We start from the raw sequence: 25,149 nt of genomic DNA, 5'->3' as shown, positions 1-25,149 counted from the left end.
GAGGGCCAGAGTTTGCCTATGCCCGAGTCAAAGGATGGCTGTAGCATTTTATAACAGACCCTAATATTATGAGCATGCAAAGTTGCCTTGTCTCAAGTCAGACCACGGGGTCCATTCAGTCCCAGATGATTTTGGTTCTCCAGAAGGCAACTCTCAGGAGCAAAAAAGGCTAGTGCTATTCTAGGCTGCATCAACAAACATCTAGAGTCCTGGATCAGGAGAAGTAACAGTCCCACTCTATTCTGCCGTGGTCAGGCCACACCTGGAGTCCAGCTCTGGGCAGCAGAATTTAATAAAGATGTTGGCAAGCTGGAAGGTGTGCAGAGGAGGGTGACCAAGATGATCAAGGGTCTGGAAACCAAGCCTTATGAAGAATGGTTGAAGCAGCTGGGTATGTTTAGCCTGGAAAAGAGAAGCTAGGATAGCCATCTTCAAATATCTAAAGGGCTGTCCCATGAAAGATGGAGCAAGCTTGTTTTCTCCTGCTCTAGAGGGTAGGACTCGAACCCATGGCTTCAAATTACACAGAAAGGAGATTCTGGCTAAACACCAGGAAGAACTTTCTGACAGTGAGAGCTGTTTGACAGTGGAATAGTCTTCCTCAGAAGGTTCTCCTTCCTTGGAGGTTATTAAGCAGAGGTTGGATGGCCACCTGTCATGGTCACTCTAGTTGAGATTCCCGCATAGCAGATGACCCTTGGGTCCCTTCTAGCTCTATAATCATAGAATCATAGAATCATAGAGTTGGAAGAGACCACAAGGGCCATCGAGTCCAACCCCCTGCCAAGCAGGAAACACCATCAGAGCACTCCTGACATATGGTTGTCAAGCCTCTGCTTAAAGACCTCCAAGGAAGGAGACTCCACCACACTCCTTGGCAGCAAATTCCACTGTCGAACAGCTCTTACTGTCAGGAAGTTCTTCCTAATGTTTAGGTGGAATCTTCTTTCTTGTAGTTTGGAACCATTGCTCCGTGTCCGCTTCTCTGGAGCAGCAGAAAACAACCTTTCTCCCTCCTCTATGTGACATCCTTTTATATATTTGAACATGGCTATCATATCACCCCTTAACCTCCTCTTCTCCAGGCTAAACATGCCCAGCTCCCTTAGCCGTTCCTCATAAGGCATCGTTTCCAGGCCTTTGACCATTTTGGTTGCCCTCCTCTGGACACGTTCCAGTTTGTCAGTGTCCTTCTTGAACTGTGGTGCCCAGAACTGGACACAGTACTCCAGGTGAGGTCTGACCAGAGCAGAATACAGTGGCACTATTACTTCCCTTGATCTAGATGCTATACTCCTATTGATGCAGCCCAGAATTGCATTGGCTTTTTTAGCTGCCGCGTCACACTGTTGGCTCATGTCAACATCCTATGATCACTACCCATCGGCCATCCTAGCTGGGGATGATTGGACCTGGTGTCCTGCAACATATGGAAGTAACCATGTTGGCTTTTGCCTCGATTTTTAAAAATGAACCACTCTGTTATATTTATAAAAATATCTATACAGTGGTACCTCGGGTTACAGACACTTCAGGTTACAGACTCCGCTAACCCAGAAATAGTACCTTGGATTAAGAACTTTGCTTCAGGATGAGAACAGAAATCGCGCGGCGGCGGCAGCGGGAGGCCCGATTAGCTAAAGTGGTGCTTCAGGTTAAGAACAGTTTCAGGTTAAGAATGGACTTTCAGAACGAATTAAGTTCTTAACCTGAGGTACCACTGTATACCGCTTACAACTGTGCCCAAAAACCATATATGAAAGTTAAAAGTCAGAAATCACGGTAACTCTTGCTGAAAGATGTTGGCTTGCATATTAAGCCTGGCGGAACCCAAGTTTCCAACAGGCATTTAAAAGGCTGCAATGGAAGGGCGTGCTTGCAGAATTTCTAGCGGCAGGGCGTTCTGCAGGACTGGGCTGAAGGCACCAAAGGTTTGGCCCCTTGCCACCGCCCAGTGAGCCTTGCCAATGCAGGGAACGGCGGCAAATGATGCCCCTTGCAGACGATCTCATGCCCTCCCTTCAACTCTTGTGGCCGCCCCACCTACTCACCGGTGCTGTATCCATGGGAGCCGTAGCCGCTGGGCTGCTGGAAGGGGGTGGCCGAGGCGTTCATGCTGACGTTGACGCTGTGCTGCTTGGAAGAAGTGGGAGCCACCTGAGGAAAGCAAGAGGCTGGGGAGTGAGCGGGGTGGGAGGAAGCGGCCGGGTCTGACTCCACCCCAGCCCCACAGCTCCACAGAAGGCCGGCACTCACGGGGAACACAGCTGGCCCGTACTGGAAGGTGCTGGGCAGCCCCGGGACTCCGGTGTAGTAGGGCAGGCTGGTGTAGCTGTAGCCGGGAGGCAGGGCCGGGTTCAGGAACGTCTGCTGGGTGGTGTGGTGCGTCTGGGTCTGGTTCTGCTGAGGCTGGGCCAGGGTGGTGGCCGGCGCGGGGGAAGAGGCGTCACCGCGGCCAAACTTCGTAAGGTCACCTGGGGGGGAAGGGGAGAGTGAGAATAATAATAATAATAATAATAATAATAATACAGTAATGCATCAAACATTAAAAGCTTCCCTAAACAGGGCTGCCTTCAGATGTCTTCTAAAAGTCTGGCAGTTTGTTGTTCTCTTTGACATCTGATAGGAGGGTGTTCCACAGGGTGGGTGCCACTACCGAGAAGGCCCTCTACCTGGTTCCCTGTAACTTGGCTTCTCACAGCAAAGGGAACCGCCAGAAGGCCCTCGGAGCTGAACCTCAGTGTCCGGGCAGAACGATGGGGGTGGAGATGCTCCTTCAGGTATACTGGACTGAGGCCGTTTAGGGCTTTAAAGGTCAGCACCAACACTTTGAATTGTGCTTGGAAATGTACTGGGAGCCAGTGTAGGTCTTTCAAGACCAGTGTTATATGGTCTCAGCGTATGGTCCCAATGGCAAAAGTGTGTATCTAGTTTGCCATCACCCTCCTCCAGTAACGCATGGAGATTATGTCACATTACTGATAGGATACAGCTGCCTCTGCATGTTGTCCACCACCTTGCTCCACTTTCTGTGCAAATGATGTTTGTAAATACTTTAAATACCCTGTATTTTTCGTATAAGACGATTTTTTTTTTTGCTACCAAAAAACCCCCTTTTAGTCCAAAATTGTGGGTCGTCTTCTACATGGATAGTGAATGCACAAGGGTCCATCAAATGTCTGGGTTTTTGGCTTGGGTGGGCCAGAGTGTGGTGTTTGGCAGGGTGATTGGTTGGTGGGTTGGTCTTGGTTTGCCTGAAAAAAAGCTCAACGGCATTGAGGGTGATTGCCCCCAGAAGGCTGAATAACTTTTTACCGCCGCCGATTCACTTCTAAAGTTATGGTAACCCTAAAATATTGATTTCCTAATTTTGGGTTCAAAAAAATAGGGGTCGTCTTATACACAGAAAAATACGGTAAGTGGCAACCCACCCCCACAAGAAAAACCCACCCTAAGGACCTAGCTTGGTGCCACCAAGTTAGTGTTCTAGCAGGTATCTTTCTATATAAAGAAGAATGTAAGATGTCGTCATGCTTTGCAGTTCACGTCGCTCCCTTCCCCATTCCCTTTTCTTTCATGGGTCATGTCTTTTAGGGAAGGAACTGCATTGTCCCTTGGAGAGCCTCTTTCGACTGATGGACAGGATATGAATACTGGAAATAAGTTTGTTGAACTGAACTGCCCTTCCCAGGTGCCTTAAATCCAACTCCCTTCCCCAACCGTCTCCTACCAGAGTAAGGATTGCTGCTCAAGCTGGCGTCTCTTCCAGTAAGCGGGGTGGTCTGTGTGGGGAACGGGATGCTGTAGTAGTCCTGGAAGAGAGGCAGGAGGAGAAGCTAAGGATTTTCATCTCAACTGGGGAGGAGGAGGAGGGAACTGGCCTCCAGGGACCAGAATGCAACCCCAGCACACATTTGAAACACGTGACCTCCCACAAAGAATCCTAAGAAATGTCGTCTGCTAAGGATGCTGGAGGCTGTGGCTCTGGGAGGGGGAAATTACAGTCCCTCAGGATTCCTTGGGGGGAGCCTTGTGCTTTAAATGGGCACAACGGGGATCTGCCCCAAGTAAAAAGGTTGGCGTTCTTGTGAAAAACAAGAGCTACAGTGGTGCCCCGCGAGACGAACGCCTCGCAAGGCGGAAAACCCGCTAGACGAAAGGGTTTTCCGTTTTGGAGGCGCTTCGCAAAACGAATTTCCCTATGGGCTTGCTTCGCAAGACGAAAATGTCTTGCGAGTTCCGGCGGTTTTTCCCCCCTTTCCCTAAGCCGCTAAGCCGCTTATCAGCTGATCCGCTAAGCTGATAAGCTGCTAAAAGCCGCTAAACCGCTAAGCTGTCATTGGGCTTGCTTCGCAAGACGAAAAAACCGCTATACGAAGAGACTCACGGAACGGATTAATTTCGTCTTGCGAGGCACCACTGTATATCCAAAAGGGCAGGCGAAGAAGGAGAAGACCAAAAGCAGTACCTTTGTTCAAAAACTGGGCTCGTTTATTAGATAATGGCAAAGTACCACTCCCAGGTGTCACAGAGCATTTAGCGGATGTTACGGGGTGGCATACAAATGTCATTGACAAAGACAATCTATTTTCAGTTTATTTCGGGGGTTTTTGCATTTAAGATTATTCCAGTCTGCTCCATTATGAAAGTGTTACAAACACTGCAAGAGAAGAACAAAACAAAGTTGTCCTGCTACACAATGCAGAACAGAGGGAGGCGGCATGTTTTCTAAGTAGCAATGATGATGATGTTATTTTAGGAGGGCAGAGGGAGGGCTGAATTTAACTCACCAAGGGGAATCTCGTCTGAAGCATCTGTAGGTCGTCGTAGCCATAAACCTGCGGCTGCAAGAGAAGCAGCAGGTTAGGGAGAGGCCCGTGTCTCTCACAAGGGACGTTCATTTTCGTATTGTATTGTATTGGTTTGTTTGGATTTGTTTCCCATAAACCAGGATCATTTCAAAGGTCTTGGGTTGTTGGTTTTTTTGTCAGAGTCAGATGTTGCAACACAAGCAGGCTGGAGGCTGCTTTGACTGCATCTGGTACCGACTCCAGGTTGATTTCCCATGCTCTGTCCCTCCTGCCATGCTATGGTCAAGAGCCAAGCAGGATCTACTGGCATGGAACTGTAAAGCGGCCCCTACTCACCGGGTAGGCATGCAGCAGCCCTGGAGCCATGATGTACGGGTTCGGCAGCAATGGCGGCACACCTGGAGGCAGGTTGGGTGGAGCCTTCCCTATGGGGAGAAGGCAGAGTTAACTAGGAACTAGGAACCGAGAAGCGGGGAGACTTACAATTAAGAGAGAGAGAGCGCAAACCAGAATTTTAAAAGTGTATGACTGGCAATATTAGATACGGAAGAGTAAGGATAAAGTCCATAGCTGAGTGGGAGGGAACAAGCGTCTGTGTGTAGAAGATGGCAAGTCCAAAGCCTGCTGTCCCTATATGTTCTTTTACTCCAGCTCCCATCAACCTCAGCCAGCATGGATAAGGGGAGTTGTAGTGCAGCAACATCTGGCCACAGGTATTCCACGCCTGTCCTAGACACATGTCCCAACCAATCGGGGACCATGTAAGTGCACTTGCAGATGTGCAAAGCAGGGATAGGGCACCATGTGGCCCTCCAGATGTTGCGGGATTCCAGCTCCTATCAACCCCAACCAACAGTATGGGATGATGGGAGTTGTGGTTTGGAAATACCTGGAGGGCAGAAAGTTCCCCATCCCTGGCTTAGGGACATAGGAAGCTGACTTCGGCCAGTAATAATTATTTATTTATTTATTTATTTATACATACATACATACATACATACATACCCCACCCATCTGACTGGGCTTCCCCAGCCACTCTGGGCAGCATCAACCAAATATTAAATTACAGTAATGCATCAAACATTAAAAGCTTCCCTAAACAGGGCTGCCTTCAGATGTCTTCTAAAAGTCAGGTAGTTGTTGTTCTCTTTGACATCTGGTGGGAGGGCGTTCCACAGGACGGGTGCCACTACCGAGAAGGCCCTCTGCCTGGTTCCCTGTAACTTGGCTTCGCACAGCGAGAGAACCACCAGAAGGCCCTCGGCGCTGGACCTCAGTGTCCGGGTAGAACAATGAGGGTGGAGACGCTCCTTCAGATATACTGGACCGAGGCTTTTGGTATATTCAGCTCAGTACTGTTAGCATTGGACTTCCTTCATCAGCAGAGGGAAGGGCTACATGACTTTGGAGGTCTGTACCAACTCTGTGATCCTACAGTCTGTGCCAGGGGCACCTCCAAGCATTGCTGGACCCAGCTCCCCGCAGCCACAGTCAGTGTGACCAATGCCCAGGGGGGATGGGACCTGCAAGTGCAGCAGCAGCCTTATCCAGTCCTACTCCAAACTAAACTAGTCGCTAGTCACAGGGACTAGACATAGCTGAAAAGGAGGGATTGGACGGCCAACGCAATGAAGGTGCACCCATGCTTCAGAACGTGTGGCACAGAGGGTGCTCACAGTGTTCTCCCCACTTCTTGCTTTATTACAGGGCTGGGGCAAACCTGTGACAAACCCCCCACAAGAGGTTGTTGGACTACAACTCCCATTAGCCCTACATAGGAAGCCAATGGTCAACGGCTCGTAGGAACTGCAGTGCAACAACAATTGGACTCTTATAAGAGGGCAGGAAATGCGAGAACCAACCAACCATATAAGCACAGCTCTGCTGGCACTCTCCATTGTGAAAACCCCCCCTCCCTTTATACATCTGCCTCCTCCATGAGAGATCTGGAGGGTGGAAACATGAGAACGGGGCCTTTTCTGCTGTGGCTCCTCGTTTGTGGAATGTTCTCCCTAGGGAGGCTCACCTAAACACCTTCGTTACATATCTTTAGGCGCCTGGTGAAAACATTTATCTTCAAACAGGCTGATTATTATTCTACAGCTTTTTAAAAATGTGTGTGTGTGTGATTTGTTATTGTTTTATTATGTAGTTGTACCTAGGTTTGCAAATGCCTTGTGATTCCAACGTTTTTGCTCCCGAACGCCACAAACCTGGAAGTGACTGTTCTGGTCTGCAAACTTTTTTTGGAAGCCAAACGTCCGCCGCGGCTTCCGATTGAGTGCAGGAAGCTCCTTCAACCAATTAGAAGTCGCGCCTTGGTTTTCGAAGATTTTTGGAAGTTGAACGGACTTCCGGAAACAGATTCAGTTTAAGAACCAAGGTACGACTGTATTCTCATTCTGTATTTTTCTGCTGTAAACTGCCTTGGGCTCTTTGGATGAAGGGCGGTGTACTCATTTTATAAATAATAGTAATATTATATGAATGACCATCCCGTCAGCTCCAGTTCGGCTCCGGCAAGCACTCTCTATCTCTCTCTCTCTGCTCAAAGCAGAGAAGAGAGGCTTAAGGGAGCTCAAAGCTGACCACTTGGCTGGCTGCTAAAGAGATTGCACTTGCCTTGCCTTACAGAGACACTGTCCAAAGAGGGAAGAGCAGAAATGTATACAGTGGTGCCCCGCAAGACGAACGCCTCGCCAGACGGAAAACCCGCTAGACGAAAGGGTTTTCCGTTTTGGAGGCGCTTCGCTAAACAAATTTCTCTATGGGGTTGCTTTGCAAGATGAAAAAATCTTGCAAGTTCCCGCGGGTTTTTTTTTTTGCTCCCCCCCTTTCCTAAGCCGCTAAGCCGCTTATCAGCTGATCGCTAAAAGCCGCTAGACCGCTAATAGCGCTAATCCGCTAAGCTTTCAATGGGCTTGCTTCGCAAGACGAAAAAACCGCTAGACGAAGAGAATCGCGGAACGGATTCTTTTCGTCTTGCGAGGCACCACTGTATATGAATCAACAGCCGCAGGAACAGAATGTAAAGCAATGTTTAAAAAAGGAGCAGCCCTGCTCTCTCCTTTCTCATGCACACATGTGCATTTTAGCCGCTGGCCAGGCCTAGAGCCTTGAGGAAGCACCTGACGTCGTGGCCACAGAGCTGCGGGTCGTGGCGGTCACCGTGGAGTTGCCGCTGAGGCTCAGGCCCAGGCTGCTGACGCTGCTGAGGCTCGAGGAGGCGCTGACCACGGGGGGCGCAGCCGAGACGGTGCTGGAGGAGGTGGAGAAAGTGCTTGCGGAAGAATGGAGCCCGGCGTCGCTCTCCACACTGGTGTGCTGCAACAAAACCAGGAGGGGAAGCAGGGAAGTCAGGATCTGTAAGACGGGGACCGACATGTCTGTGCAGAAAAGTCGCATGGCGCACGCAGCAAGGTGCATGTCAGAGCACTGCAGTTCAGCCAGCCACGGGTTCTAGGCTGGATGCATCTGGTTGCGGCTCAGGGGTTTGCTTTCGCACGCTCACCGCCCTCCTGGATAGCTACGGGGCAAGCTAGGCAGGATGTTGGGGGGCATGCACTCTAAAGCCTCAAACTTAGATGGGAAGCCAAACGCAACAGAGACAAGAGATTTACAACTGCACAGATTTACAAACACCAGCAGACAACCTTGCATCTTCAGCTGTTCCTGCTCCTGCATAGCCAAGTCAGGGATGATGGGATCTGAAACTCACCAGTGTCTGGAGGGTCACAGGTTCCCCATCCCTGGTTTTAAAAAACAAAGCCTTACAACTCCTTTAGCTCTCGCAGCAGAACGGGAACAAAGGCAGAGGCGATATGCTTGTTGACAGACTGTTTCATTTCAGAATACAGTTATGGGAGCATCTATTTTTAGTATTTCCTCGTCCACACAAAATGCCCCGTAGACACACAAGGCTAGTATGTCACGGAGAATAATATGGGGGAAAACAAAATATTCATTCTCCCCCACAGCATGTAGTCCATATACATCACACAGGGCTCATACTGAATGGGGGGGCAGAGAGAAACAAGGGGTGAGTTCCACTACATATATTTCCAGGGGCCAAAGAGCAATTGGGGAATAAACCACTAATCTTCCCCAAGCAGTTCTGTCTGCCACATAACAAGCAGTGCAACTTTCCTGAGGTTTATCTAGAGAGCCAGTGTGGTGTAGTGGTTAAGAGCGGTAGACTCATAATCTGGTGAACCGGATTCGCATCTCCGCTCCTCCACATGCAGCTGCTGGGTGACCTTGGGCCAGTCACACTTCTTGAAGTCTCTCAGCCCCACTCACCTCACAGAGTGTTTGTTGTGGGGGAGGAAGGGAAAGGAGAATGTTAGCTGCTTTGAGACTCCTGAAGGGGAGTGAAAGGCGGGATATCAAATCCAAACTCTTCTTCTTCTTCATCATCATTATTTAGCCTCAGTCATATGCTGAAGCCACACCTTTTTACCCTAGCTCAGCGTAAACGTTTTGTGACCCACTTAAAAACTGTCAAGTTACCTGATGGCTTCTGTGTATGGTTGTCTGGTTTTACTTTGCTTTAAAGGGTATTGTTTTGTTGTAATCTACACTGGGACATAACAACAAAATAAGAATAGTCCTGCAGGATCAGGCCCATGGCCCATCTAGTCCAGCATCCTATTCTCAGAGTGGCCAAGCAATTGTGCCAATGGGAGTCCCACTCCACTCACACACGGTTCCCAGGAACTTATATTCAGAGGCATGATGCCTCGTTCGATGGGAGGCACAACTCCCTCTTGGAAAACAGAGAGGGATAACCTCACATAAATTCAACCAACGGAGCTCTCCTGTGTGCATAAATGTGCTCTTGCCCTTAAAGAAGGCACAGCCAAAGCAGAAGCAATACCATGCATGTGACCCAGACAAGGGCACCTGGAAACAGATCGCTGCTGGGTCTTGGGAAGACAGACACAAACTTTCACTCCAAGCCCAAACCTTACTTTCCCCTCTCATTCCCTCTACTCACCAAGAGAGTGGAAGTTGACGTGCGGCCAGCAGAGGTTGACGAGGAGAGGCTGTTCTGAGGGGTGGGTAACGTGCTGTGGGGAGAGAGGGAAGGAAATGCTGGTCAACCCACAGCCAAAGGGCTGGCAATGCCCTGTGCCTGGCCTTTTCCATTTAACTTGACCTTTACAGAGGTTTTGGCGCTATTCCATTGGTTGTTTTTTTAATTAATGAAATTTATATGCTGCCCTTCATCCAAAGATCTGGGGGCAGTTTATTTCATTTCCGTAGTTGTTTTAAAAACAGCTTGTTTTTAAATCAAGTCGACAGAAAAATGGAACAAAACTGAACACACGACAAGCAATGCAGTGGTTGTTTTCTCAGGCGCAAAATACAGATCCTCAACTTTACTGTAAAAGGAGGTTGCTAGCCCTCATGACTGAGCTTGAGAAAGCTGCCTTAGGCAGAATCCAGGCGTTGGGCCCAATTCCAGGGGTGGGGAACAGAAGACATTCATCTCCCCACCCCCTACCCTGACATCTGCCATGGCACCAGGTGACTCAACTTCAAAGGAAAGCACACTCTTGGGGGCAGGATTGGGGTCAGTTCTGAGGCCCCCCTGCTGCTACCTGCTGTGTTGCGTGGTGGCCGTGCTGGGGAGATCCTCCGTGTGGTTCAGGCTACTGAGCACCGAAGAGTGCTGGGTGGCCGTGGTGAGCAAGGATGCTGCGGACACAGTGTCGTTGAGGGGGGTCGTGATGCTGGGGGCAGAGGGGGAGTCCGATTTCACAGCGGGGCCTGCAGAACCTAGAGGAGGGGGGCAGGTTTGAAGTAACGAGAGGAACGCAGAGTTAAGGGGCAGATCGCCCAAGCAAGACTTCTTCCCGCACTTCCCCTTGCAAAATTGAAAGCAGCATAGAAAGCAACATTAAAAGGGCAAAAAACCAAGATACAATACACAATGACTGTTTTCTAATTTATGATAATTTAGAATTTTAATGGATTTTCATGTAATGCTTGATACTTCCAGCTGATGAAGGTGAATACATCGAAACAGGGCCCTGTAACTGACTTCTGCTCAATGATTGAAACTAAGACCTTCAGGTCGAATCTGACTATGGACTAACATGAACATATCTCTACTCATAAACTCTGATCTCTAATTCTGTAACGAATTATTGTGTTATACACATCCTTATGAGTTTGAGTTTGTAATCCTTATCAGAATACATACTTGGGAATGGATTAGTTTTTGTTACAACTGAGTGTTGATTTGCGAGTAGGGACTACTCCCACTACTGACACTTAAACTGGCCAGAGTTCTTGGTGTGCTTTTTTTCAAGATACAATACACGTCATGTCCAGCCCAGCGCCCTGTTCTCAAAGGCGCCAACCAGATGTCTGCTAGGGGGCGCCTGCAAGCGGGAGCAGAGCGTGCCGCAGGTTCGCCAACACTGCTTGCTGCACAAATTCTTTGCGAGCTCGGCTCGTTTCTTCCCCCCTCCCCAACCGCAGGCATGCTGGAGAGGCACTGACCTTCGGCTGTCTGCGTGGTCTGCAGCTGCGTGGGCGGCACCGAGCTGAAGCCGTTCTGAGAAGAGAAAGAGAGGGGGAAAGAGAAGTCAGCTGCCGTTGATACAGAAACACAGATAGTGCACAGATCAAGCATCGCCCCCACCCGAGCCAAGTACCCTGCTCTCAAACACCTCCCTATTTTAAAAGACTCGGATCCGTTAAATGTTTCTGGTAGCGATGCTCATCATAGACAGCGGTCAAGCTATGAATGACTTGGTGCTTTGAATGTGAGACCCAAAGGCATCCACTATTCCCCATATTCTTTCTAGGCCAGGGGTGGGGAAGCTGCAGCCCTCCAGATGTTGCTTGGACTACAACTCCCATCATCCTTGACTGTCAATCCTGATGGGAGTTGTAGCCCCAGCAATGTCTTCTTCCCCTGAAGAAGAAAGAGCCCTGATGGATCTAACCCCTTCTAGTCCAGCGTCCTCTTGCCATCAGCCAGATGCCTCTGAGAAGACAGAAAATGGGAGATTTTCACGTTCTGTGAAGGTTTTATCCTAATCCAAAAGAGACCACCTCTGGTGACAGAGTTTTCCACAGGCTGCCATGCTGATCATCATCGCTGTTGCGTTGTTAATAAGGCCCCATCTTAACAGAGCACACGGTCTTCTAATGCAACACACGTCAGTCAATCCCGTTCTCTGAGAAACGCAGAGGCGACCGGCAAGAAGGAATGGGGCATGAGTTCCACACCCGCTCAACACCAGGCACTCGGGGACAAAGCTTACCTTGGCCTGGGTCAAGTCTTTTTGGGGCGAGGAGGAAATGGAGTTTGGGTACCGCCGGGTCTGAGTGGATCTCTGCTCGTACAGTGGTCCCTGAGCGCTGTTCTGGGAGGTATATGTTGCTGTAGGCATGGTGCCGCTCTGGTAACCCGGCTCCTGGCTCTTATTGGACGAAATCGTGGACAGAGACTCGCTGCAGGTGAAGAAGGGTCAGGAGATTTCAGCACGCAAACTGCCAATGGGCTCCTGCCAGTGGCTTGCAAGAGGCGGGTTCCACCAACTAAGCCTCCTAGAGCATGGGTCGGCAAACGAAGACCCAGGGCCCAGATCCAGCCCTATTACCTTCTTGATCCAGCCTGCGGGTGGTCTGGGAGTAGCCGCATGGATCGGTGTGGGGATTCTGATTGTTCAGGCTGCGCCATTCCCCTCCCACACACAACTGCCGTGGCGACTCCTCCCTCCCTCCTCCTGGTTTCTCCCCGCCCTGCCTAGAGAAGGAAGAGGGCTGGGCTTTGTTGAGCTGTTGGCTAAGTGCCATTTTAAGCAGCCCCTCTCCAGAGCCAGCCCTTTCGCGCTGCTCATCGTCCCTCCGGCCCTGCCGCTCGCAAGGCACAGGTAAGTAGCCACTGGGGCTCGTCTGGTGCTGTGGAGAAGGGAGGGGGGAGTCGGTGGGGGGATTTCCCCCCCTTCAAAATATAGTCTGGCCGCCCACAAGGTCTGAGGGACAGTGGACTGGCCCCCTGTCGAAAAAGGTTGCTGACCCCTGTACCAGAGCAAAACATACACAATACACATAGTTTGGTCAGAATTGAGTCCACACTTCCAGAGTTAACACTAAACACATCACTCCTGGAAAAAGAGCCACCATAGATGCTAGAGGGCCATGAAAATTTGTGTCGTGGGTTTTTTAGATTTATCTACCCCTGTACTAGGGACGCGGGTAGCGCTGTGGTCTAAACTACTGAGCCTAGGGCTTGCCAATCAGAAGGTCGGCGGTTCGAATCCCTGTAACAGGGTGAGCTCCCGTTGCTCGGTCCCTGCTCCTGCCCACCTAAGCAGTTCAAAAGCACGTCAAAGTGCAAGTAGATAAATAGGTACCACTCCGGCAGGAAGGTAAACAGAGTTTCCGTGCGCTGCTCTGGTTCGCCAGAAATGGCTTAGTCATGCTGGCCACATGACCCGGAAGCTGTCCACAGACAAACACCAGCTCCACTGGCCTACAGAGCAAGATGAGTGTGCAACCCCAGAGTTGTCCGCGACTGGACTTTACCTTTCACCCATGTACTATCTGAAACCAAAGGGCTCATTGGTTGCCAGATGTGAAATTTACTGGCACTATTTTCATCTCTCTTACCCCACTAAAGGGGTCTTTTTGCAGCCCAACATAGAGACACCACTAAGGATTGTGCCTGGGACCTTCTGCTTGCCAAACTGTCTCCCACTTAAGCTAAGACCCTTCCCCCAAATACAATGTCAACAGGCTCGTCTCACCTTGCAGTACTCGTGTACAGGCTGCTCGGAGGCTGGCTGACGGAGGCGCTTGTCGCGGGGGCAGGCTCGTACTCCGAGAGGACAGGCTCCGAACCGAACTGCAACGCCCCGAACTGCAAGTTGAGCCCCGAGATATCCGCAGAGCCGGGCATCTCCACTGCCAGAGCGGGAATCTGAGGAAGGAGAGGTGGCCTGATGAGCTGTCGACATGCAACCTGAAAGTGGCGTTCCCGCTCTCAAACTGGCATACCCTGAAGAGCGGTGGCTGCCAAGGCTTTCCACTTCCTTTTGTGGCAGAGGGTGTGCCTGGGTTTCAACGTCGCCTTTAGAGGCTCAGGGTTGTTGCATTTTTAAAATTATCACCATCGTCGCTTAATTGCTAAAAGTGTGCCACGCTTCCAAGTTGCAACAACAAAAACCTAGTTTTAAAAATAACAGGGTGTACAAAGAACTAAAAGGAATGAACGGCTGTATTATCAGTGTTCTACTTAGGAGTACAGTATATCAAGAAACACCCCCCCCCCCCCGTTTTCCCATGGATATATTAGGGTTTTGATTCAATTGCATCTTCCTAATCTAATCATATTGAGCCGCTGTGAGATATACGGGGATAGGGTGGTATACAAATTTAATCAATAAAATAACAAATAATCTAATGATTTTCACCACTGCCCATTTTTCTTATTCCTTTCTAAGATGGCAGATGGTGCATTTCCCCCACCCCCGTAAGACGCGAGGTCTTGTACAACAGAATCAAGGAGCTAGAACGGACCCCAACCCCCTGCAATGTAGGAACATTAAGAAACTTAAGAGTCTCATGCAGCTGCTGGGGGTTGAATCAGAGACCTTGTGCACACAAAGCAGCTGCTCTACAACTGAGATTCCACCCTTCCCCAGTACAATATCTTTGAGTCATCATCATCATAATCATCGTTTATTTATACCCCGCCCATCTAGCTGGGTTTCCCCAGCCACTCTGGGCGGCTCCCAACAGAATATTAAAAACATGATGAAACATCAAACATTAAAAACGAAACAGGGCTGCCTTCAGATGTCTTCTAAAAGTCAGATACTTGCTTATCTCCTTGACATCTGATGGGAGGACGTTCCATTGTGGGGGGGAGACACTACCGAGAAGGCCCTCTGCCTGGTTCCTAGTACCCTCACTTCTCGCAGGGAGGGAACCAGCAAAAGGCCCTCGGCGCTGGACCTGTGTCTGGGCAGAATGATATGGGGTGGAGAAACCCCTTCAGGTACACTGGGATGAGGCCATCTACAGATTCAGACCACTGGGTCCACCCAGCTCATTAGACTAGCCTCTGACGCTCCACTCCTGAGCTACGGGCCCCTTCCTGCTCACCTGCCAAGTTCATTGGGCCCTTTGGGGGGCTGTCTCAAGCCTAAGCCCTGCGCCGTGCAGGATGGGAAATTCCTGTGTACCTTTGATGTCAAGGACGCTTTCTTCTTCTGCTGCTTATTCTTCTGCTGGGCTGGCTGGGGGCTGGAGGACTGGTTGTCCGAGGAGCCCGGAGACATCTGGGGGACAGGGTTGGTTTTGCTGGCCAGGGGGGACGACGGAGGCGGCGGGGCCGTGACGGACGCTGTCACCACAGGCTGCTTGTCCTGCAGGAACACTTCCATCATGGCGGAGGTGGGCGGGAAGGCCTGGCGCTTGGCAAACGGGCTGTGCACAGCGGATTCCGACGGGTTCTTCAAATCTGCGTGCCGGAGACGGAAGGAGGGTGGTCAAGCCCAGGACAGGCAACTCCTAGTTCCTCCTCCTTACAAAGCATCTGTGTATTAACCTAAGACCTTTGCCCCACCCACACCAACCTCTGGCTGCAGATGGTTCCCTATGAGGGCATGCAGCCCCCAGGCTGAAAAGTTCCCCCAACCCTGGTTTTATCTGCAATAAAAACCTTGTTTGTTTGATCACCACCACAGGTGGTCAGTCAGCTACCACAGATGCAGGACTGAATTTGCTGACGATGCCAAGACTTGCTATAGCATACGCTGTCCCCCCTTTATAGCTATGAGGGAGCCAGAAAGGGTCTACTGGTATGCAGCCCACCGTATGGCAGGAGGGATGTGCAGATTTAAAAATCAGTGAGAAAATAAAGCTCTCCATCAGTAGTACAAATCTGACCACTAAACCCATGTTTATTTAGGGTATTACTTTTACCCGGAATACTTGTTTTTATTTTTTTAAAAATGGCTTTTAAAAAAACCCCAACCTAATTTCATAGTATACTTTAGCAAGCATTTCGAGGTAGTTTATATGGTGAATTTTAACTGAACTTATACTTGGTATGGTTTGTCTTTTTAATGTTTACATACACCCATTAGAAATTCTGAATGATTACGTAATTGTACAGATACCCGAAATAACGTTACAGAATCTATTGCTAAACGAAAAAATGTCTATGGGCTGTTTGCTGTATGCAACACTAATCCTACTCAAAGCAGACCCACTGCATAATAATGGAGATATTGGTGTGCTATTGGCCACTTCTGCGTATGATTTTAGTTGGCTGCAATCCTAGGTTTGTAGGGAAGTGTGCAAATGCTCAATTTTTCACAATGTTTTTATTTTCAAGGCACAAAATCTAAATTTTGAGAAAACAATTATTACAACAGTAAACAACAAATAATTTGTCCTGATGAAATTACAATTTTTTTTCATGCCAGGTATAAAGTTTCATTTGATAGTCTAAGAGATCACACTGCATTTTTCCCATGAGTGCTAGGTAGATTCCTGCCAGTCTGAACAATTTATGTATTCAATAAACATTTGCCATCTGTTATAAAAGGAAAGTGGATTGTGTTTGCCCTTTGTAACTCTCACCTGGCATGTTAGTTTCTCAGTCAATGCTGACTCTGTCAAACCAAGAATCAATGTTCAACCCAACACTGGTTTTCTAATACCTGGCTATCTCCATATGAGCCGCAGTCAGCAGAAAAGCTAAGAGGTTATTCTTTAGGATAATCATGAGCAGATGGGATCCTAAGCCCAAGTAGTGCTAGCGTAGGGGACATTTCAATTGTTTTGTCATAGAGCTTCCTCAATTTACACTAGAATATGGCAATCTATTGTACACAAAAATGCCGTGGGCAATGGGACCTAGATGTGCAAATACCAAATGAAAAATGGAATGGCTTTCTGGTCTGGGAGACCGTTGAAACCAGTTTCTGCAAAAATATTCATATTTGAGAAATACTCGTTGACACAGAAAAAAGCGTCATTAAACTCAGTGTATCTGGTAGAGGAACGAGTTCAATTTAATGATAAGTAGTAAGGCTAATGTGCTTCTATTCAGATTACTTAAAATGAACCAATTATTGCTTAGGACAAAAAACTTAGCACTCATAATTCTTAAAAAATATATTTTTAATCTTTTTTTTTTTTAATTCCACCCTGGCCTCTAAGGTCAGTTCAAAGACTCTGACAAACCGTACCACCAGAGGTGCAGTGCCAGAGTGTTTTAGTGCTTAAGAGGGCCAGACTAGGACCTGGGAAAGACGAGGGTTCAAATCCCCGCTCAACCATTAAACTTGCTGGCTGGGACCTTGAGCCAGTCACTGCCTCTCGGCCTCACCAACCCCACAGAGTTGTTGTGGGGATTAAATGGGGGGGGGGGACACGACGACAGCGTGCAGCTCCTTGGAGGTAAAAGAAAGGTGGGATATAAATGCGAAATAAATAAGTGTTCTTCACAGGTTCAAATCTGGCTGCTGGAGTGGCCAGATACCGAGTTAGGTACACAATGGTACCCTGAACATAATACGTTCCGGGAGTCTGTTCGACTCCCAAAACCGTTCGAAAACGAAGGTGCAGATTCCGATTGGCTGCAGGAGCTTCCTGCACTCAAACGGAAGCTGCGTCAGACGTTCGGCTTCTGAAAAACGTCCGCAAACCGGAACACTTACTTCCGGGTTTGCGGTGTTTGGGACCTGATTTGTTCAACAACTAAGCCGTTCAAGAACCAAGGTACCACTGTAGTAGTAGTAGTAGTTTGGATTTGATATTCCGCTTTATCACTACCCGAAGGAGTCTCAAAGCGTCTAACATTCTCCTTTCCCTTCCTCCCCCACAACAAACACTCTGTGAGGTGAGTGGGGCTGAGAGACTTCAAAGAAGTGTGACTAGCCCAAGGTCACCCAGCAGCTGCATGTGGAGGAGCGGGGAAGTGAACCCGGTTCCCCAGAGTCTACTGCTCTTAACCACTACACCACACTGGCACTGTACTAAGAAGCAGTTATTAACTCAACCAAAGATCCTCAAACAGATTCAGAATTGGGGGGCATTGGGTGTAGCCCTGCCAGGGCTGTAACAGTGAACTGCGCATTCCAACACTCTCCCCATTCACAAGACCCCTCCAGCCTCCAGCTGCCCCCTTCCACCTTACCGTACTGCACAAGAGACGAGGAGTGGCTCGTGGTGCCGCTGTCCCAGGATGTGGCCGCACTGCTGCTCCCGGATGGCTGAGGGTGCTGAGCTGCCAGCTGAGCCAACGCCTGGGCGGTCTTGAACTGCTCCAGGAACTGCGAGCCGGTGGTGGTGGTGGCAGCGGAGGCGGAGACTGCGGTGCCTCCGCCGCTGCTGCTTTTGGCCTCGCCGACGTCGCTGAACCCCTTTCCCAGCATGCCGACCTGAAACGGCAGGAAGGGAAGGCCGGCTGAAGCAGGAGCATGGCGGCTTTGGCTGGGCAAAACAACACAGCAGCCCCAGATGGGGACCAGGAGGCTGAACTCTTCTAAATACAACATGTGCATGACTGCGGGGTTCAGAGGCTTGTCCATTTCCTTACCATGCCGTGGTGCGGGAAGGTGTTCCCCGAACTGGGCTGGGATATAGGAGCCTGCTTGGAATTGCTGAACACCAGCGGCTGGCTGAGGGCAGGTGCCTGCGAGGAATCCAGGTTGGGCGACTCGTTCTCCAGAGAAGAAGGGGTCTTTCCTAGCAGCACAGCAAGGTCGATTCTAGGAAGGAGGCAGAAGCGTCACCGTGAGCGAGGGGTTGGGTGAGTGGCATGGCCGGCCCACCTCTGCTCCTGCACCAAAAGGGATGCCCCGTGCCAGGGCTAAAGCTAACACAATGAATTTCAATAGGATCAAATGTCAGGTTCTGCACTTAGGGCAGGAGGAACCAGCTGCATGAATGTAAGATGGGGGACACACCTGGGTTTCCAGTAGTACATGTGAAAAGGGTTTAGGGGTCTTAGTAGACCACAAACTGAGCATGAGTTTACAGCAGCAAAATAAGCCAATGCTATTCTGGGGTGCATCAACAAAAGTACAGTGGTACCTCTGGTTGCGAATGGGATCCGTTCCGGAGGCCCGTTTGCAACATGAAAAGAACACAACCCGCAGCAGTGCATCTATGCATGCGCAGATTGTGACTCGCTGCTTCTGCGCATGCATGTGATGTCATTTTGCGCATCTACGCAAGTGGCGAAACCCGGAAGTAACCCTTTTAGGTACTTCCGGGTCGCCACGGGACGTAACCTGAAAGAACGTAACATGAAGCGGACGTAACACGAGGTATGACTGTATAGTGTGCAAATCCAGGAGGGTAGTAGTACTGCTCTATTCTGCCCTGGTCAGACCACACCTGGGGTTCTGTGTTCAGTTATGGGCACCACAGTTTAAGAAGGATGCTGACATGCCCGAACGTGTGCAGAGGAGGGCAATCGAGATGACAAAGGGCCTGGAAACCAAGCCTTATGAGGAACAGTTGAAGGAACTAGGTATGCCTGGAAAAGAGGAGACTGGGAGGAGATATGATAGCTATCTCTTTAAAAATCTCAAGGGCTGTCACATGCAGGATGGAGCAACCTTGTTTTCTCCTGCTCTGGAGGGTATGACCTGAAGCAATGGATTCAAGTTGCAAGAAAGGAGATTCCAACTAAACATCAGGAAGAACTTTCCGACGGTAAGAACTGATCGACAGTGGAATGGGCTCTCTCTCTCAGGAGGTGGCAGAGTCTCCTTCCTTGGAGGTTTTTAGCAGAGGTTGGATGGCCACCTGTCCGGTATGATCTACAACTCCCAACTCTACAATTCTATGTGATCTGCCTGTGCACAGAATTACTGTCCAGTGTAGAATCAGGCAGGGTTGGCAGAGGATCTTGGGCATACCAGCAGGCTGTTGAGGTGGCTGAATGCATCTGATGCTGCCTGTGCCAACATGACACTCTCCAGATGTTTTGGACTACATTTCCCAGCAGCCCGTGTTAACCCAGCCATTGGCGGAGGCTACTTTAGTCTCTGATCTGGCATCCACGGTGAAATTGCTCGTGTTCAGTTTATGCTACAGTATGGTCTTGGGAAGCAAACGCACACAGAAACCAGGGCACAAAAGACCTTACACCTCAGGGAGAAAGTTGTGGGTTTTGTGTTGGGTTTGGGGTTTTTTTGCTTTTTCAGGCAGAGGGAAGCCCCTTCTGGGGGCCACAGAGGCAAATGTGGACAGAGCAAGGAATGTGAATTTTCCCTCTGTGCAGCAGCCTAGTTTTTACACATGCCCCCCCCCCTTTCTATCCTCCATCCTGGGAAGCAAAAAAAAGCTTTATCAGAGCTCAAGGACACATTCCAGCCAGACAAAAAACTCCCAAGAAGAGCGCAAAGGAGGACTGTTGGTGAGGAATGTGCCTCTAGATCTTGCGCAATCTGGGGTGGGGAGTGGAAGAGTCCCAAGGGCCAGATGGAGAGGACTCAAGAACTGGTAGGAGCCAGAGCAACAATTGGTAGGAGTCAGCTTGGGGGACGGGGGCGAGAAAACCCAGAACAGTACATGGGGCGGTGAGAGAAGCAGTAAGATTGTTCTATCTGGCAAGCAGAACTGCTTCCGTTGATGGAAGGATTGTAATAGCACGCCTCTGAATTCTTCCCAGGGTGGCCTGACACAGCCCTGCCTGACCTCTGGTCATACAGTAGTACCTCGGGTTACATACGCTTCAGGTTAGAGACTCCACTAACCCAGAAATAGTACCTCGGGTTAAGAACTTTGCTTCAGGATGAGAACAGAAATCGTGCTCCGGCGGCACGGCAGCAGCAAGAGGCCCATTAGCTAAAGTGGTGCTTCAGGTTAAGAACACTTTCAGGTTAAGTACGGACCTCTGGAACGAATTAAGTACTTAACCCGAGGTAGCACTGTACGGCCAGGGCTGAAGTGAGTTGGAGAGTCCAGCAACATCTGGAGGACTACAAGCCTGTCCGCCACATCCTGGGTAGGGCAATGGCTGTTTGCTTTCTTCCCCTGCTCTCTCCCCCAGCCCCGCCACCAAAAAGAAACTCATTTCTAAACTGAAACCCAGCTACTGTGGCAGGAGCAAATGGACCACCTCTGTCCAGCCGTGATGGTCACATTTTCCGCAGGCAGAGGCACAGAGGAGACGTTGGAGGCAGTGAAAATCTTGGTCTCTGAAAGCTGGGGAAGGAAAGGAGAGGTAGGAAGTTAGGGTGATCCCAAGTCAGAGAAGGCAAAGCGCACACAGAAAGGGAAGCTACGCAAGAGCTGGGGTGTACCTACATCTTCATTCCAGTCCTCGGTCCCCCATTCCTCCGTCGCCGTCCTCCACGCACCTGGCAAAGAACAAAACAGAGAGGGGGTTTGGTACAAGCAGATCCTGGGTGCTTCCCGGGAAAAGGGGGTGATTTTCAAGAAGCATGGCAAGCAGCTAAGCAGGTTGGTGCCCCTCGCCCAGACAGACACAAGCTTGGGGTGGGGGGAGGGGGGAGAAAATATGGGCACACCATGCAAGCTCCCCCACCCACTGAACCCCAAAGCAAAGAGGCTGGACCCTGGAATCACTGTGGGGAAAAGAGATGTCTTCCCTTGACCCCGTCCTGAAACACTCTTCCCTTAGGAACAAACGGTGATGGACAGCCCTACTGATATTCTACATGCCCCCTGCCCAGTTTCACTGCTCTCTTGCAATCAAACGTGGCATCTCTCCACCCTGCCCATTCCTCCTCCTGCCACTGCCCCTCCCCAAAGTCCTGCAAAAGCCCAATTTTCCCAGAAGATCGCCGCCACTGGGTTAGGATCTGTACAAAATGGTCAAGTCAACGGAAGGTTCCGTTTCTGCATACGTGTGTGTTCTTACAGATTTATAAACTGCTTAATTACAACGGTGTCTAAGCAGTGTATAAATAACTCAATACTACACGATGCTCGTGCGTCCTGCAAGAGACTGGCTCGGATGTCTCCCCCCCTGCAAAAATTTGCTTTCAGCCCTATGAAAGCGAAGGCAGGTCTTTTACCATCTCAAAGAGGCAGGTTAGGTAAATGGTTAAGAAAAAGCTGAATCAAGCCAAGATACATTTCTTTTCCCATGTTTTAAGGTTACGTTTACTAAATAAAAAAGCCCCCTGCCCCCCATGCTGCTGTTCAGGTCACTTCCCTGTTCCTTGAAATCTTCATTTATTGACCATGGGCATTTAAAAACATGCACACACTCTGCTGGCTCCTGAAGGTGTGTTTTGTTTTTTCAAAAACCCACACAGCACCATTAGCCAAAAGTGCAAGGGAAAAGATATGAAGATTTGAAACTGGGGGAAAAGAAAACTCTGCAAGGCACTACAGCTGGGAGTTGGAGCAGGGGACTTGAAGCACACCCACCCACACCCACGCTTCTCAGGCATTTAGTCGAGAGACCTTGGAGCAGTCCCACACTTTCTCTCTCTCAGTCTAATCCAGGTGCATAACCCCCAGGGCCTCCCAACTCCCATCAGCTCCAGCCAGCAAGGCCAAGGGCCAGAGATGATGCAAGCTGGGAGTCCCCCCCCCCCCCAAAAAAGTAGAACAAGGTGGCGTGCCAGGAGAAATTCCGCTGGGCCAGCTTGAGCGGTTTTACTCACACAAGACCTTCGCTAGATTCAACACCCTGTCAGCATTCACCAAATCTGCAGAAGTCTGCACATACTTGGTCCCTGGATGGCTAGCAAACCCGACTTGTGTAGCAGGACTGCCTCCCCTTCATAGTCCATTCCCCCCCCACTCTGCACCCGCAAGTCAGGCTATCAGTGAGTTTTTTAGAAGCTGCAGAAGGGGATTAACTCAGGATCTCTTCATGGTCAAGGCGCAACTAACCTGTCTTCAGTGATCCCAAGTCTGCGCTCTTGCTTAAGAACATAAGAAATGGCCTCACAGGATCAGACCAAGGCCTTGCCCAACTTTCTCTGAAAGAAATATCAGCCGCCTGCCAACAACTGGCCAGTGATCCACCAGGAGATTGTAAGAACCCACCAGTGTTAACTACCCACCAGTTGGAACTGCAAACGAACCATCTGTAGATCTTGAGGAAGGCGTTGCAGCAGAAATTGCCTCATCACTGGCTCCTCAGAAGGCCAATTAGATAGAACCTCTGTGTTTAGAGGCAGTGTATTGGTGGGTGCCAGATACTGGGGGACTGTCACCTTCAGTCCCACTTCTGAGAGCTCAACAGAGGCACCTAGCTGGTTCCCGCCCACCCCCAAAACCCAGAAATATAGATGGACTCCTTGGTCTGAACTGACAAGGCCATTCTGAGCTTATGTCCCAAGGATACTTGGCCTTCGAATCAAGATGCAAGAGCTTTAAAGTGCCAGGAGAGGGGAACCACAACAGGGGCAGCCACAGCCGGTGGAGGGTGCAATCAAAACAGCCAGGAAAGCAAACTCATCTCCCCAACCCCACCAAACACAGAAAAACACACACATGGAAGCCCAAACCCCACCTCCCCTTAAAAACACAGAGGTGTGGGGAAGGCGGGGTGGGGTGGGGTGTCAGTGTTAGTAAAAGCACAGGCAAGAACGTACACATATTCATTAAATGAAACCAAAACGAAGATGGAAAGAGATGGAGGAGGGCAGGGGTTGTGGAGTGGGAGGAACGAGACAATGACATATCCACAGATATATTCCAACTTATAAATAAAGAGATCCCGGGCAATTAGTGCACCTGGATTTCTCGTACCAGGAGCAGTGTCAAATTTTCGGGGATAATTTGACCCCTCACCCCTAATGTAATCAACTCCTGAAAAGAAACAGAAAAAAAAAGAAAAAGAAAAAAAAGAACGGGGTAAAAACAGTGAAAACGGTTTTGTATTCTATTGAGAAAAGCAAGGCGATTCTGCCGCTGCCGCCGCCACCCCCTTCTCCACCCCAAGACTACTCTGCCGCCCACCATACCTGTGGATATTGTTAAAATTAAAAAATATACTTAATACTACAAACTAATCATGGGAGTATGAAATGAGGAGTGTGTTCCTTAGACACTGTGGACAAGTAAACCCTCCTTGGGGGCCAATGAAAAGGGTCGTCCCCTTCCAGCGACAACTTTTAACAGTCCCCCTTTCTTAGCTCAGGACACACAAAGAACGGAGGGATCTACTTCCAAGAGAAAAGTTAAAGACACTGCAGTTCTCTCCCCGCTTCTACATTTCTACTGCACACCCAGGTAAGGGAACCTTCCCTCAAAAACCTCAAGTGGTCTTTTTGCCCAAGCAGAAAGACATTGTTGTCTTCTTCTACGGAGGAAGGCCAGAGCTCAGAGGCAAGGTTCCAGGTTCAATCCCCAAGGGCATTTCCAGGTAGGACTGGCAGAATGGCCCCCCTCTGCCTGAAACCCGGGGGGGGGGTGCCTGCCAGTCAGTGTAGACAGTACTGAGCTAGATGGACCAGGATTTCCGAAACTTGGGTCTCCCTACTGTTTTTGAGCTACAATTCCCATCATCCCTGACCACTGATCCTGCTAGCTAGGGATGATGGGAGTCCAAAAACAGCTGGAGACCCAAGTCTGAGAAGCTCTGGTCTAAGCCATTGCAAGGCAGCTTCCTGCATTCAACACTTCAGTTCCCTGAAGTTATGCTGTTGCTGAAAGAGAGGAAAAGGGTGTGCAATGGAGCGGTGGGTGGAGATTATTTTTCTTCCCTTTCTTGGGAAACCTTCATTAAAATCATAGGCTGGAGGACCCAACTCACCCCTGCCCAGTGGAGGTTAGCCACCACACCCTAAAGACCAGGGGTAGCTGATGGGATGCACTCAGATGATGCTGGGACTCCCAGCTCCCATCAGCACCAGCCAGTGTGGCCAAAGGTCAGGGAAGATGGGAGCTGGGAGTCCAGCAGCTTGCAGGGTGCCACAGGCCCTCCAACCCTACACTAGGACTTGCCAGGGACACCCTCAAACTCCAATGCAATACAAAAACGGACCAGAAGCGCTTAAAGTGGACTATAACCGTGACCCAAAGCAGTTTTAAACTGAAATAAAACCAGCCATTTTTTATTATTTTTTTACAGCATCAAGCACAAGTAAAATGGCTGGTTTTAAAGGCATGATGGGGCAAGTGGATAGGCATTAAGTGGCTCTAAAGGTAAAGGTAAAGGGACCCCTGACCATTACATCCAGTTGTGGCCGACTCTGGGGTTGCGGTGCTCATCTCGCTTTACTGGTCAAGGGAGCTGGCATTTGTCCAGAGTTTTTCCGGGTCATGTGGCCAGCATGACTAAGCCACTTCTGGCGAACCAGAGCAGCGCACGGAAATGCTGTTTACCTTCCCGCCGGAGCGGTACCTATTTATCTACTTG

The 25,149-nt window shown here is 49.7% G+C and overlaps 1 protein-coding gene across 13 annotated transcripts in view; it reads right to left on the bottom strand.

Annotated features, from left to right (window-relative positions):
* Nucleotides 1-25,149, bottom strand: part of UBAP2L (ubiquitin associated protein 2 like) — a 48,084-nt gene that overhangs the window by 6,729 nt on the left and 16,206 nt on the right. For 4 of the 13 annotated variants that reach the window (XM_081840880.1, XM_081840885.1, XM_081840881.1 and 1 more), the window contains exons 9-25: nucleotides 23,523-23,597; nucleotides 21,111-21,163; nucleotides 20,923-21,008; nucleotides 18,388-18,559; nucleotides 17,986-18,229; nucleotides 15,020-15,297; nucleotides 13,580-13,752; nucleotides 12,092-12,281; nucleotides 11,322-11,376; nucleotides 10,415-10,592; nucleotides 9,808-9,880; nucleotides 7,940-8,135; nucleotides 5,148-5,236; nucleotides 4,791-4,844; nucleotides 3,731-3,812; nucleotides 2,257-2,474; nucleotides 2,052-2,157 (exon numbers count right to left, since the gene is read on the bottom strand). In XM_081840880.1, coding sequence (XP_081697006.1) covers nucleotides 2,052-2,157; nucleotides 2,257-2,474; nucleotides 3,731-3,812; nucleotides 4,791-4,844; nucleotides 5,148-5,236; nucleotides 7,940-8,135; nucleotides 9,808-9,880; nucleotides 10,415-10,592; nucleotides 11,322-11,376; nucleotides 12,092-12,281; nucleotides 13,580-13,752; nucleotides 15,020-15,297; nucleotides 17,986-18,229; nucleotides 18,388-18,559; nucleotides 20,923-21,008; nucleotides 21,111-21,163; nucleotides 23,523-23,597 — 2,322 coding nt within the window. Of the gene's footprint in view, nucleotides 1-2,051; nucleotides 2,158-2,256; nucleotides 2,475-3,730; nucleotides 3,813-4,790; nucleotides 4,845-5,147; nucleotides 5,237-7,939; nucleotides 8,136-9,807; nucleotides 9,881-10,411; nucleotides 10,593-11,321; nucleotides 11,377-12,091; nucleotides 12,282-13,579; nucleotides 13,753-15,019; nucleotides 15,298-17,985; nucleotides 18,230-18,387; nucleotides 18,560-20,922; nucleotides 21,009-21,110; nucleotides 21,164-23,522; nucleotides 23,598-25,149 lie in introns of all 13 variants that reach the window. The other 9 variants (XM_081840876.1, XM_081840877.1, XM_081840878.1 and 6 more) reach the window with 6 other exon arrangements.

This window comes from Podarcis erhardii, assembly GCF_964252035.2.
Source record: "Podarcis erhardii genome assembly, chromosome: 15".
In the NCBI taxonomy this organism is placed as follows: domain Eukaryota; kingdom Metazoa; phylum Chordata; class Lepidosauria; order Squamata; family Lacertidae; genus Podarcis; species Podarcis erhardii.
The sequence above is the reverse complement of the archived record's forward strand: the minus strand, read 5'-3'. Positions and strand labels throughout refer to the sequence as shown.